At 46.4% G+C, this 15,679-nt stretch overlaps 1 protein-coding gene across 2 annotated transcripts in view; it reads right to left on the bottom strand.

Annotated features, from left to right (window-relative positions):
* The window catches only part of TACR3 (tachykinin receptor 3), a 442,628-nt gene that overhangs the window by 140,753 nt on the left and 286,196 nt on the right, over window positions 1–15,679 (bottom strand). For both annotated transcript variants that reach the window (XM_063918118.1, XM_063918127.1), the window contains one exon: window positions 1,581–1,731. In XM_063918118.1, the coding sequence (XP_063774188.1) occupies window positions 1,581–1,731 (151 nt within the window). The remainder of the gene's footprint in view (window positions 1–1,580; window positions 1,732–15,679) is intronic.

The raw sequence follows: 15,679 nt of genomic DNA, 5'->3' as shown, positions 1-15,679 counted from the left end.
GGCAAAACAATGTTGCACTGCAGGTGGGGCAGATGTAACAAGTGCAGAGAGATTAGATATGGGTCGGGTGTGTTGAAACTGAAATCTAAAAAGCAGTGTAAAATTAAAGCTGTCTAACATTTGTGGGCTACATGCAAAAGCAGCCAGTATTTACCCTGCACAGAAACATTATAACCTACCCAAATCTAACTCTCTCTGCACATGTTCCATCTGTCTGCCTGCAGTGCAACATGGCTTTGCCCAGTTGTGTGCTTTTTTTTGCTTTGATAACAAACCTGAATCAGGGCCTCAGTTCTGCTTGAGTATGTTCATACTTTGGGTATGTTCAGTTTCTCTGAACCAAATGCACACATCTCAATTTATGGACAGTACAATTAAGTGGAGAATGTATAAATTACATCACAGATTGGGATCATAATTGTTGCTCATCCCCCTACTGACTTACTTCAAATCTCATCAGGCTGCAAAGATGATGATGTTCTTAATTACACAATCATTTACATGTTATGCTTACATTCATTTACATATCTGCCACAGTACAAGCAATGAACATACTTATTTTCCAATTGGTTTCATTTATCACAAAATATTTATAAAACCGGCAAATATTGAAAATGTGTTATATTTTTCATTCTGTTTATCTTCCAACGCAGATGCAGTTGTAGCTAATGTACAATATCTGGTCTACTAGCAATAAAAGGGAGAAAAAAGATTGTACAGAGAGAAAGAAAAAAAAAAGCATTTTATAAGGATATTTATAAATATCAATCATCAACAAAGTGCTTATTAAAGTGAATAGTTGTGCTTGAATCATGATGGAATAACAAAGCCTTAAGGATTTAACCTGATTAGTTGCACATACTGCATATTGGATATATTTATCATGCACTTGCATTTCATTCTTTATACTGATACCAAAATCTCACAAACTAGGGCCCTCATTCCGAGTTGTTCGCTCGCAAGTGAATTTTAGCAGATTTGCTCATGCTAAGCCGCCGCCTATTGGGAGTGAATCTTAGCATCTTAAAATTGCGAACGATGTATTCGCAATATTGCGATTACACACCTCGTAGCAGTTTCTGAGTAGCTCCAGACTTACTCGGCATCTGCGATCATTTCTGTGCTTGTCGTTCCTGGTTTGACGTCACAAACACACCCAGCGTTCGCCCAGACACTCCTCCGTTTCTCCGGCCACTCCTGCGTTTTTTCCGGAAACGGTAGCGTTTTTTCCCACACGCCCATAAAACGGCCTGTTTCCGCCCAGTAACACCCATTTCCTGACAGGATCACATTACATTACGATCGCCAGAACGATGAAAAAGCCGTGAGTAAAATTCCTAACTGCATAGCAAATTTACTTGGCGCAGTCGCAGTGCGAACATTGCGCATGCGCATTAAGCGGAAATTCGCTGCGATGCGAAGATTTTTACCGAGCGAACAACTCGGAATGAGGGCCTATGTTAATTTTTGGATTATAAAACCTGATTTTTTTCATGAAATAAACATATATACTGTACTGCGTGCTATTTCATCAGCACTTTTCAAATAAACTGAACAAGGAGTTTTATAATTTATATTACCTTTCTTTTAGCCCTGAGTTGTTCATGGTATTTATCAGATGTGTCCCCAGGAATTTCTCCTCCCCACAGTGCAATTCCAACAATTGTGTATGTTATGCCCATGACAAGTAATGGGAAGCAGTAAACAAACAATACCACAATGATTTGATACCTAAAGTAAAAAAATAAAAGCAATTAATAATGCAATTATTCAGGTTAGGCGGTATAGTGGGTAAAATAATTGCATTTTTTAAATAGAAATATGCAGTTTTAGAAGAGTAAAATATTATAGTCCACTTTAATACATTTAATACTTACAAGTAACAGTATGCTTCACACTTTACAAGACATCATTTGAAATAACTGTGGACTGTACAACTTCATTATGCCCACAAATGTATATTTGTATATATAATTTTATTTATTTTTTGAGGGGGTTTTGACAACTAGCCGGGTGAAATTGATTTTCTTCCATTTGCTGTGCAGAACGTGTTTTATTAGACAAATTTTTATAATGAGATTTGAAATTTTTTACATATTAATTAGGGGTTCCGCCGATTCAGTCAACATTCAACATAATGTTTATCGGCTTGATGCCTACCCGGACACACTGAGCAATTTATTAGTACTGTAAACCTTTTTTTGGAGAAAAATGCATTTGCATGTATCTTTGAATCAGGTCCTGTATGCTTGTTACTTCTAATACAGATAGTATCAATCATGTTCTGCTATAATTCTAATTGTATACAAGCGATTCTACATAAGGTAAATAGTGGGGTTGGGTACGATATGCCGATATGCCGGCAATCAGTATGCCAGCAGTCAAAATACAGACAGCGGCATCTCAATGGTGAGAATCCTGACAGGGGCAAGGTAAGTATACTTACCTTTCCCCACTGCACTCCTAACCATAAACCTCCAACCCACAGCCTAAACCTGCCTCCCCTGTAACCTAACCCTCCCAAGGGATTCCTAACCCTAACCCCCATCACAACCTAAATCTAACCCCCTCACCTGTAGCCTAACCCTCCCCCCACAGCCTAAATCTAACCTCGCCCCATGGCTTACCTGTCAGGTGGCCCAGCAAACACTCATTCAGGATCCCGGCAGTCGAGATTCCAGTGTCGGGATAGTGTCACTAGGGGTGGTCTTCAGTATGCCGGCTGTCGGGATCCCAGCGCACAGTACACCGGCGCCGGAATCCCGACAGCCGGCATACCGACACTCATTCTCCCTCGTGGGGGTCCATGGCCCCCTAAAGGAGAATAAAATAGCGTGGCGCGCTTAGCGCGCCACCGTGCCCGCAGCATGGCGAGCGCAGTGAGACTGCAAGGGGCTAATTTGCGCTCACCACACTGTCGGTAAGCAGGTGGTCGGGCTCCCGGCGCCGGTATGCTGGTCGCCGGGAGCCCGACCGCCGGCCTACCATACTACACCCTGTCACTAGTATCGGGATTCCAGCATTGGTATTTCAACTGCCAGGATCCCAACCACTGGGATCCTGACCAAATCCCAAATAACGATACTTTGTATACTAATGTATATAAGGGGATCTACCTGGCAAAATCTGTATAAGGGGATTTACCTGGTGTAATGTGTTTAGGGGGCATTACCTGGAATAATGTGTTTAAGGTGCTCTACCTGGCATAATGTGTATGCTGCATCACAGCCACAGGAGCACACCACACATGCCGTGGGTGGGGTGGGAGAGCACCACACATATCTGGCATAATGTGTTTAAGGTGCTGTACCTGGTATGCGTATAAGGGGCTCTACCTGAAATAATAGGAATAAAGAGCTCAACCTGGTGTAATATGTTTAGGGGGATTTACCTGGAATAATGTATTTATGGGACTCTACCTGGCATAATGTGTATATAGGGCCATACCTGATGTAATGCGTATAATGGGCTTTACCTGGAATAATATGTATAAGGAACTCTACCTGATGTAATGTGTATAAGGGGCCCTACCTGGCATAATGAATATAAGGGGATCTACCTGGTGCAATGTGTATAAGGGGCCCTACCTGGTGTATTGTAAATAAGGGGATCTACCCGGTTAAATGTGTATAAGGGGCCCTACTTGGCATAATGTGTATAAGAGGCTCTACCTGGCATAATGTGTATAAGGGGCCCTACCTGGTATAATGTGTAAAAGAGGCCCTACCTGGTGTAATAAAAATAATGGGATTTACCTGGCATAATGTGTAGAAGGGGCCCTACCTGGCGTAATGTGTTTAAGGGGCTCTACCAGGCGTAATGAGTATAAAGAGCTCTACCCAGAATAATGTGTTTAAGGGTCTCTACCTGGCATAATGTGTTTAAGGAGCTCTACCTGGCATAATGTGTTTAAGGGTGTCAGGTTCTGGGTTATTTTTGTATTCGACTCAGAAGCAGCTGCTGTGTGTAAATATGCTAAGGAGGGATCTTGTGTAAATAGACACCTACTGCAAGCTTCTGTTATCCGCTGCTGCATCATTGGAAGCAGGATCTGATCATCTGTGAAAACTGGACATAGTGGTGGCAGGGTAGAGCAGCAGACAGACCAAGGTGCAGAGGCGTAACTAAGGGGGGTCGAGCAGGGCACGTGCCCTGGGCGCTGTGGCAGGCCCAGCAGAAGGGGGCGCCGCCGGCCAGGGCATTGTACCTGTTCGCCCGCCCCCGCCTCCATTAACGTGCTGCTGCTTCCGCCAGGAGCCTGCTGTGTGAGAACGAGGAGCAGCAGCAGCAGCTCAGCAGCAGCAGAGAGTAACATGTGACAGTGGGGTCAGAGGAGCATGTGCTGAGCCCAGATTGGTGGAGCCCAGCACATGCTCATCTGACCCGAGCAGGGGGCGGGGCTACATCGGGATCTTCTGCAGCTCTGCTGCTCTTCTCCTGGGGCCTGGCTGGCAGTAGAAGAGGAGGGAGGAGCTGCTGGAGGCTGCAATTCATCAAGGTGAGGGCACCTCAGTGTGTGTGTGTGTCCCTGAGTGTCTCCATGCCCCCCTCCCATCAGCAGTGTGTGTGTGTCTCCATGTCCCCCTCCCCACACCAGAGTGTCTCCATGCCCCCCTACCCCCCATCAGCAGTGTGTGTGTGTCTCCATGCCCCCCTGCTCCCCTACCCCCCATCAGCAGTGTGTGTGTGTCTCCATACCCCCTACCCCCCATCAGCAGTGTGTGTGTGTGTGTCTCCATGCCCCCTACTCCCCATCAGCAGTGTGTATGTGTCTCCATGGCCCCCTACCCCCCATCCGCAGTGTGTATGTGTCTCCATGCCCCCCTACCCCCCATCCGCAGTGTGTGTGTGTCTCCATGCCCCCTACCCCCCATCCGCAGTGTGTATGTGTCTCCATGCCCCCCTACCCCCATCCGCAGTGTGTATGTGTCTCCATGCCCCCCTACCCCCCATCCGCAGTGTGTATGTGTCTCCATGCCCCCCTACCCCCCATCCACAGTGTGTAGGTGTCTCCATGCCCCCCTACCCCCATCCGCAGTGTGTATGTGTCTCCATGCCCCCCTATCCATCATCAGCAGTGTGTGTGTGTCTCCATGCCCCCCTGCTCCCCTACCCCCCATCAGCAGTGTGTGTGTGTCTCCATACCCCCTACCCCCCATCAGCAGTGTGTGTGTGTGTCTCCATGCCCCCTACTCCCCATCAGCAGTGTGTATGTGTCTCCATTGCCCCCTACCCCCCATCCGCAGTGTGTATGTGTCTCCATGCCCCCCTACCCCCCATCCGCAGTGTGTGTGTGTCTCCATGCCCCCTACCCCCCATCCGCAGTGTGTATGTGTCTCCATGCCCCCCTACCCCCATCCGCAGTGTGTATGTGTCTCCATGCCCCCCTACACCCCATCCGCAGTGTGTAGGTGTCTCCATGCCCCCCTACCCCCATCCGCAGTGTGTATGTGTCTCCATGCCCCCCTATCCATCATCAGCAGTGTGTGTGTGTCTCCATGCCAGCGGTGCAAGTATGCGGGTACGGGTGGGTATGGCGTACCCTTAAGAATTTTGCCGTGGGTACGCCGTACCCACACCGATGGGCTGCCGCTTGCTACCACTGATGTGAGGGGAGGAGAGCGCAGGCTGCGCTCTCCTCCCCTCACACAAGTCAGCAGCAGCGGTGAGCAGGGGGAGGGGAGGGGGGGATTCTTCTGCTGCTTCACGAATACCTGGCACTGTGGGGGGCAATGTATACCTGGCACTGTGGGGGGCAATGTATACCTGGCACTGTGGGGGGCAATGTATACCTGGCACTGTGGGGGGCAATGTATACCTGGCACTGTAGGGGGCAATGTATACCTGGCACTGTGGGGGGCAATGTATATCTGGCACTGTAGGGGCAATGTATATCTGGCACTGTGGGGGGCAATGTATACCTGGCACTGTTGTGGGCAATGTATATCTGGCACTGTTGTGGGCAATGTATATCTGGCACTGTTGTGGGCAATGTATATCTGGCACTGTGGGGGGCAATGTATATCTGGCACTGTGGGGCATTCGTGTATCTGGCACTGTGGGGCATTCGTGTATCTGGCACTGTGGGGAGCATTCGTGTATCTGGCACTGTGGGGAGCATTCGTGTATCTGGCACTGTGGGGCATTCGTGTATCTGGCACTGTGGGGCAATGTGTATCTGGCACTGTGGGGCAACATGTATCTGGCACTGTGGGGCAACGTGTATCTGGCACTGTGGGGGTCATATGTGTATCTGCCCCTCCCCCATATGTGTATCATGCCCACATTTTCATTGGCAACGCCCCATATGGCATTTGACCACACCCATTTTTTGGCGCGCGCACACAGTACCTTTAAGACATTTTTTCTACTTGCACCACTGCTCCATGCCCCCCTCCCCATCAGCAGTGTGTGTCTCCATGCCCCACCATCAGCAGTGTGTGTGTGTGTATGTGTCTGTCTCCATGCTCCCCCCCCATCAGCAGTGTGTATCTCCATGCCCCCCTCGCCCCATCAGCAGTGTGTGTCTCCATGCCCCCCCAACAGCAGTGTGTCTCCATGCCACCTCTGCGCCAGCAGTGTGTCTCCTTGCCCCCTCCCCGCCAGCAGTGTGTCTCCATGCCCCCTCCCCGCCAGCAGTGTGAGTATCTCCATTCAACATCACAGGGGGGTTCGTCTACCGCATTGCGATGTTAATCGCATATGTTAGCATCGCTGCGGTAGGCGGCGATTGGTGGCAATGTATGTTAATACATCCCGCCCTCTCTGTCAGAATGCAAGCACAGGGTGCTCAGGTGCGGTGCAGTCTCCCTGACATCAGCAGCATGGGCTCCCAGCGCATGGAACACACACAGAGACACAGAGTGCGATAGCGTGTGCTGAATGATGACGCAGTGGGAGGTGATGGTGTGCTGAATGACAACGCAGGGGGAGGTGATGGTGTGCTGAATGATGATGCAGGGGGAGGTGATGGTGTGCTGAGTGACGACACAGGGGGAGGTGATGGTGTGCTGAGTGACGACGCAGGGGGAGGTGATTGTGTGCTGAGTAGTGACGCAGGGGGAGGTAATGGAGTGGCTGAGAGATGATGCAGGGGGTGGTGATGGTGTGACTGAGAGATGACTCGAGAGGGAGATGATGGTGTGGCTGAGAGACGCAGGGGGCAGGATATAACACAGGGGACAGTATGTGAGTCTTGTTGAACCACTGTTGCATGATTCTGACCTTGTTAATATTCCTACACAAACAGGCATCTTCCGGACGATCGGATCTCCTACATGAATAATGAATACCAACTGAAGACGCCATCTGCCTCAGAGGATACAGTTCTTCAGAGGTTCCATATTGTGAGAAACCATCACACAGGTAAGGTGCATGTTTAATTGAAAAGAATGTTCCCAGTGTGACGTGAAACAGGTGGCGTGTCATGTTTTCACGCCCCATTTTCGGTTACTACGCCCCTTCTGGTATGTGACCACGCCCATTTTTTTCCCAGCGCGCGCACACAATTTGTCGATTTGTTTCTATTTTTCTAAGGCTTTTCTTTCCTTCTTTTTTTTTTTTTTTTTTTAGGTGTTGGTGTGTGTGTGTGTGTGTGTGTGTGGGGGGGGGGGGGGGGGGGGGCGCCATTTCTAACCTTGCCCTGGGCTCCAAAAACCCTAGTTACGCCTCTGCCAAGGTGAGTCAGCAAGCACACAGACAGATTATACTAGTGAATATAATTATCTTCATGCAGATAACCATATTTCTATGGTAAGAAATCAATAAATTCTAAAGCAACAGTTTCCTAAATTATCATGATTAGGCTTACCATACTATTCATTTAAAGCAGTACACATGAATTATACAGGTTCTGCGGCTGATTAAAACCAAGTGAAACTGAAGTCAGCAAGCCATGAAACTGTGTAATTCATGAGTGTCCCGGTTTAAAGGGGTAGTATGGTAAGTTTAATTATTATAGATGGAAGAAAACAGCACTTGCAAGGCCAAGCAATAACTTAAATATTAGAGACCTAGGAGATTATTTACAGAGTGTCGGGTTCTAAGCCCTTTTACAGTACAGGCATAATGTAAACAAGATCGGAAATGTCAGGTTTTAGAACCAGACTCTTAGTAAATAAACCCCATAGTGTTAAAATAAGTATTCAGGCTTACTAAATATCATTCTACTGATATCCATTTACAGTAAGTTAAATTCTCTTCCATGAGTATGTCTCTGCTTATTACCATACTTAGAAGAATTAAGCCAGACTGAAATCCAAACACTATCTTTTCTATTCCAGTGCAATTTTAATGCCCTGTGCACTGAGCACATAGTAAAAATTTTTATTCATTCATGGATAATTTATCATATCTTTTGCTTCATTATAATCTGCGGTAAAATTACATTTATGTCTTCACTATGTTTCTTGTCTTTTGACTGTTTAATCTACTAAAGAGCTCAATATTTGTCAGGATTGTTGCATCTGGGGCTTCCTGAGAGATCATATGAACTATCAAACTGATACCTCTAATTACAGCATTATGGTAAGTTGTTTTTAAACATCCAGCTACTGAAGAAAGTAGTTTGTGCCATATATGGATATTATTACAAATATATTTAGGTTCTATTTTTTATTTCTTTTTTGCCTCATATTGCACGATGGGCCTGATTCGGATTTGGAAGCAAGGCAGAAAAAGCACATAACTGTATCTGGAACAACCCATTTTGCAATGCAAGGGGAGAAAAGACATTTATATTGTATCTGTGCGGGGAAAATTCAGTCTGCTTTTGCATGTAGCCCACAAATGTCAGACAGCTTCTGTTTTACACTGCAATTAGATTTCAGCTTGGACACACCCCTCCCAAAACTAAATATCTCTTGTCAAAGTCGAAAAATATTGTAATACATGCCCCATGTACTAACCCCATGCACATGCCCGCTGCTCGTGCACCCAGTCCTCCGTTCGTGCACATATCCGCAATTTGCGTAGGATCGCTCCGGCGATCGTGCGCATGATATGGGTATTTACGGCGGAGTTTGTGAGCGTGTAGCGTGTTATTAGAACATTGCATATTTAACCCAAATAGTGCACATTGTACACATAGCCCCCTGCACCACATCAGAAAGAAATAGCTGTTTAAAATGATAACAGAACAAAGGGATTCACCTTTACAGGATAGGAGGGGACAGAACAAGGTTACAAGGTGGTGTTTGGTATCCAGCTGTAGGGTATTTTGAGGGTAACATTCCGGTGGTAGTTAGAGAAAGATCGCTTGCTCCTGCGTATAGTTATGTACAAAAGTAGATTATGGACATTAACTGTATTTACTGTAAATTACATATGCGGCGGGAATCCGGAGGATACCACCCACAAGAGCAGTTGGAAGGGACATAGCCCACCTTTTCAAATCAACCTATGACCCCTCCTGTAATTAAAAGGTACATCTCTGTGTCCAATAGACAAAGGGATTACAGTGACCATTGTATTGTTTTGGATGTAGTGAATAAAGAGAGCTTGCAGCAGGCTTGGAGACACAAGACTCTAAACACTATCTGTATGACCAGCGGAGGACCGGATTCGGGTTGCGCTTGCAAATATTCTCACGTACGTACATTCTCTGTAGCCATTATTCTGTTTAGATTTACTTGTTAGTCTGTAGTGTATAACTTGTATTGTTTTACCTTTTTGGAATCAATCCACGGAGGCCTTAGAACCCTGTGGTTTCAACTACAAACGTTGTTGTGTTTTCACTTTCCTGCCTGGGCTTTAAAGTAGATTAACCTGTTTAAGGTTTATAAGCATTGTTAAGGTGTACGCACTGTGAGTACTTTGTATTGCTAGTGCTACTTAAGGTTTAAAGCTATTACATCATTACAGTACTTTGCTGTTAAGGGTTTAAAGTATAAGCATATCATTACATTGTATCATTAACAAGGTTTTAAGGTGTATTAATTGTGTGTGCGCACGCTGTGTGTGCTTTGTACCCACAGTGCGGCGTTTGTACGCTGAGTGCGTATACGGTACGGGACTCTGTGCGCAAATAGCGTACGAAGTACGTAGCGTGAGCTAGCAACCGCAGCAGCTCCATGGTAAAGGTGTGTTTAAAGGTATAGCTTTATGGTTTAAGATAATATCAACATTATCAATTGGGGGCTACGTCCTGGTTTTCCTCATACCCACAGCCTAGCAGGTTAAAGCAGACTCTATCTATCAGCAGAAGAGCGGACAGGTATCCTACGTAAGCTTTTTTTTTGGCTGTAGAATACACTGGTAAACCCTATTTCATTGCTGATAAGATGGTGTCTGCTCTGCAAGGTTTGTTGGGATGCTGGTGGGATCCGGAAGGTAAGAACGCAAAGCTATTTTAAAATCTGTAAATTTCTGTTTTGCGCCAAATGCACACACAATACAAGCATACACCTGTACTCTGCATATCTGATCATATTGTTGCAAAACAAGGTTCAAATGAGTTATGTTGTGTTTGATTCAGATTGGATTGCTTATCTGTTAAGTAGGGTAAAAGTACATTTAAAAGTTGCTGCAAAAGCCTTGATATAGTGTTTTTTTTTAACTCAGGCCTAAAATAACTTCAGGGGCTTGCATGGTGTGTGATTTCTTTGTGACAAAGGAAGCCGCATGGTCTGTCCTCCATTTTGTGTAACCCTCATGGATGTGGAAGGGGGAGGAGCAGCGGCCATGTTGGGAAGGTCATTTTTCTAAATGGCTGATTTTCAGTCTGCTCAAGAATAATCAACCATCCTTGGTCAAAAAGAAATCACCATTTATGAGTTACTAATGCATTTATTTAACACATGCCATAGTCAATTACAAATAGTTTCAGATGGGGCCTAGTGAAAGTTAATAGTAAGATGGATACTTGATGTAAGAACGACACACAGATATAAACAAAGTTTTTTTTTTCCTTCTACCTCTAGGATTCAGTTAACTCTGCTTGCTGTAAGATAGCCATTGAAATGCAAATTAACCTGTGTAACTGCTTATTCTTAGCAGTGAACAACCCTCTTGAACAGGCAGTCAAAAGCACACAGCATTCATATGCAAATTAGAAGCACTTAATGAGTAAATGAGTCAGGAGACCAGTGAATGGTACATATATATATAATATTATAATTATATGTGTGTTTATATCAATGTATGTTCTGCAAGATGGCTATCCAATCTGAATCATACCATTTGAATTAGCGATTACTAGATTTATTTTGACCTGTACTGGAAAATTTGTTGCTATTTAGTTAACATATAGAGTTAATATTTAAGGGAGTAAGTGTAAGACGCACACGCAGCCTGACCTAGTTGTAAAGGTTTAAACAGTAGAAACTGTGTGTGTGTTAAGTAAGTGATTATAGTTAAATATCGCTGACATTTATAGAAGTGTGGGATTTGTAGTACTGCGGACGAACGGCCTGTGTACACGTGTCTCGGACAGCGTTCGGGACTGCGTACGCAACGTAAAGGCCTACACACATGGCGTGTTTACGCAACGTGCGTACAGATACGCCCACTTAATACAAATCACACAATAGCATTGTTTCAGTTTAGGCGAGACGGTAGCCACGCGATAATAGCACAAATTTGGTCAGTTTCCAATATTTAGTTTAAAAGAAACCTTCTCTTACTGTGTCACCTCTGGGACTAGGCTGTTTTATCTGAATGAAAGTTAATTTTCTGTACAGAAAAATCAAAGTGTATATGAGTGAGCGAGCGTGAGTGTGCAAATAAAGGTTTTGTGAACCCAGAATTCGGGATCCCGTAGGAGACCACATCAGGTGAGTGGACACTTGGTGGTGTGGGAGTGGCTTTCTCATGTTAACATTAATTAAGGTATAAAGGAGCAATTAGTATAACAGCAGACCAAGAGGTCAGCGAAGTCAGAAATCCGCTGACTAAGTCAAGCGAAGCTCTGAATACCGTGGCCTGAAAAAGGTCAGAGGTGAGAGCGCAGCCCCGGGGGTTAGCGTAGTACCTAGAGATGAGCGCCTGAAATTTTTCGGGTTTTGTGTTTTGGTTTTGGGTTCGGTTCCGCGGCCGTGTTTTGGGTTCGACCGCGTTTTGGCAAAACCTCACCGAATTTTTTTTGTCGGATTCGGGTGTGTTTTGGATTCGGGTGTTTTTTTCAAAAAACCCTAAAAAACAGCTTAAATCATAGAATTTGGGGGTAATTTTGATCCCAAAGTATTATTAACCTCAAAAAACATAATTTACACTCATTTTCAGCCTATTCTGAACACATCACACCTCACAATATTATTTTTAGTCCTAAAATTTGCACCGAGGTCGCTGTGTGAGTAAGATAAGCGACCCTAGTGGCCGACACAAACACCGGGCCCATCTAGGAGTGGCACTGCAGTGTCACGCAGGATGTCCCTTCCAAAAAACCCTCCCCAAACAGCACATGACGCAAAGAAAAAAAGAGGCGCAATGAGGTAGCTGACTGTGTGAGAAAGATAAGCGACCCTAGTGGCCGACACAAACACCGGGCCCATCTAGGAGTGGCACTGCAGTGTCACGTAGGATGTCCCTTCCAAAAAACCCTCCCCAATCAGCACATGATGCAAAGAAAAAGAAAAGAAAAAAGAGGTGCAAGATGGAATTATCCTTGGGCCCTCCCACCCACCCTTATGTTGTATAAACAAAACAGGACATGCACACTTTAACCAACCCATCATTTCAGTGACAGGGTCTGCCACACGACTGTGACTGATATGACGGGTTGGTTTGGACCCCCCCCAAAAAAGAAGCAATTAATCTCTCCTTGCACAAACTGGCTCTACAGAGGCAAGATGTCCACCTCATCTTCACCCTCCGATATATCACCGTGTACATCCCCCTCCTCACAGATTATCAATTCGTCCCCACTGGAATCCACCATCTCAGCTCCCTGTGTACTTTGTGGAGGCAATTGCTGCTGGTCAATGTCTCCGCGGAGGAATTGATTATAATTCATTTTAATGAACATCATCTTCTCCACATTTTCTGGATGTAACCTCGTACGCCGATTGCTGACAAGGTGAGCGGCGGCACTAAACACTCTTTCGGAGTACACACTTGTGGGAGGGCAACTTAGGTAGAATAAAGCCAGTTTGTGCAAGGGCCTCCAAATTGCCTCTTTTTCCTGCCAGTATAAGTACGGACTGTGTGACGTGCCTACTTGGATGCGGTCACTCATATAATCCTCCACCATTCTATCAATGTTGAGAGAATCATATGCAGTGACAGTAGACGACATGTCCGTAATCGTTGTCAGGTCCTTCAGTCCGGACCAGATGTCAGCATCAGCAGTCGCTCCAGACTGCCCTGCATCACCGCCAGCGGGTGGGCTCGGAATTCTGAGCCTTTTCCTCGCACCCCCAGTTGCGGGAGAATGTGAAGGAGGAGATGTTGACAGGTCGCGTTCCGCTTGACTTGACAATTTTGTCACCAGCAGGTCTTTCAACCCCAGCAGACCTGTGTCTGCCGGAAAGAGAGATCCAAGGTAGGCTTTAAATCTAGGATCGAGCACGGTGGCCAAAATGTAGTGCTCTGATTTCAACAGATTGACCACCCGTGAATCCTTGTTAAGCGAATTAAGGGCTGCATCCACAAGTCCCACATGCCTAGCGGAATCGCTCCGTGTTAGCTCCTTCTTCAATGCCTCCAGCTTCTTCTGCAAAAGCCTGATGAGGGGAATGACCTGACTCAGGCTGGCAGTGTCTGAACTGACTTCACGTGTGGCAAGTTCAAAGGGCATCAGAACCTTGCACAACGTTGAAATCATTCTCCACTGCACTTGAGACAGGTGCATTCCATCTCCTATATCGTGCTCAATTGTATAGGCTTGAATGGCCTTTTGCTGCTCCTCCAACCTCTGAAGCATATAGAGGGTTGAATTCCACCTCGTTACCACTTCTTGCTTCAGATGATGGCAGGGCAGGTTCAGTAGTTTTTGGTGGTGCTCCAGTCTTCTGTACGTGGTGCCTGTACGCCGAAAGTGTCCCGCAATTTTTCTGGCCACCGACAGCATCTCTTGCACGCCCCTGTCGTTTTTTAAAAAATTCTGCACCACCAAATTCAAGGTATGTGCAAAACATGGGACGTGCTGGAATTTGCCCATATTTAATGCACACACAATATTGCTGGCGTTGTCCGATGCCACAAATCCACAGGAGAGTCCAATTGGGGTAAGCCATTCCGCGATGATCTTCCTCAGTTGCCGTAAGAGGTTTTCAGCTGTGTGCGTATTCTGGAAAGCGGTGATACAAAGCGTAGCCTGCCTAGGAAAGAGTTGGCGTTTGCGAGATGCTGCTACTGGTGCCGCCGCTGCTGTTCTTGCGGCGGGAGTCCATACATCTACCCAGTGGGCTGTCACAGTCATATAGTCCTGACCCTGCCCTGCTCCACTTGTCCACATGTCCGTGGTTAAGTGGACATTGGGTACAACTGCATTTTTTAGGACACTGGTGAGTCTTTTTCTGACGTCCGTGTACATTCTCGGTATCGCCTGCCTAGAGAAGTGGAACCTAGATGGTATTTGGTAACGGGGGCACACTGCCTCAATAAATTGTCTAGTTCCCTGTGAACTAACGGCGGATACCGGACGCACGTCTAACACCAACATAGTTGTCAAGGACTCAGTTATCCGCTTTGCAGTAGGATGACTGCTGTGATATTTCATCTTCCTCGCAAAGGACTGTTGAACAGTCAATTGCTTACTGGAAGTAGTACAAGTGGGCTTACGACTTCCCCTCTGGGATGACCATCGACTCCCAGCGGCAACAACAGCAGCGCCAGCAGCAGTAGGCGTTACACGCAAGGATGCATCGGAGGAATCACAGGCAGGAGAGGACTCGTCAGACTTGCCAGTGACATGGCCTGCAGGACTATTGGCATTCCTGGGGAAGGAGGAAATTGACACTGAGGGAGTTGGTGGGGTGGTTTGCGTGAGCTTGGTTACAAGAGGAAGGGATTTACTGGTCAGTGGACTGCTTCCGCTGTCACCCAAAGTTTTTGAACTTGTCACTGACTTATTATGAATGCGCTGCAGGTGACGTATAAGGGAGGATGTTCCGAGGTGGTTAACGTCCTTACCCCTACTTATTACAGCTTGACAAAGGGAACACACGGCTTGACACCTGTTGTCCGCATTTCTGGTGAAATACCTCCACACCGAAGAGCTGATTTTTTTGGTATTTTCACCTGGCATGTCAACGGCCATATTCCTCCCACGGACAACAGGTGTCTCCCCGGGTGCCTGACTTAAACAAACCACCTCACCATCAGAATCCTCCTGGTCAATTTCCTCCCCAGCGCCAGCAACACCCATATCCTCCTCATCCTGGTGTACTTCAACACTGACATCTTCAATCTGACTATCAGGAACTGGACTGCGGGTGCTCCTTCCAGCACTTGCAGGGGGCATGCAAATAGTGGAAGGCGCATGCTCTTCACGTCCAGTGTTGGGAAGGTCAGGCATCGCAAACGACACAATTGGACTCTCCTTGTGGATTTGGGATTTCAAAGAACGCACAGTTCTTTGCGGTGCTTTTGCCAGCTTGAGTCTTTTCAGTTTTCTAGCGAGAGGCTGAGTGCTTCCATCCTCATGTGAAGCTGAACCACTAGCCATGAACATAGGCCAGGGCCTCAGCCGTTCCTTGCCACTCCGTGTGGTAAATGGCATATTGGCAAGTTTACGCTTCTC

This window comes from Pseudophryne corroboree, chromosome 1 (genome assembly GCF_028390025.1).
Source record: "Pseudophryne corroboree isolate aPseCor3 chromosome 1, aPseCor3.hap2, whole genome shotgun sequence".
Classification (NCBI taxonomy): Eukaryota; Metazoa; Chordata; class Amphibia; order Anura; family Myobatrachidae; genus Pseudophryne; species Pseudophryne corroboree.
The sequence above is the reverse complement of the archived record's forward strand: the minus strand, read 5'-3'. Positions and strand labels throughout refer to the sequence as shown.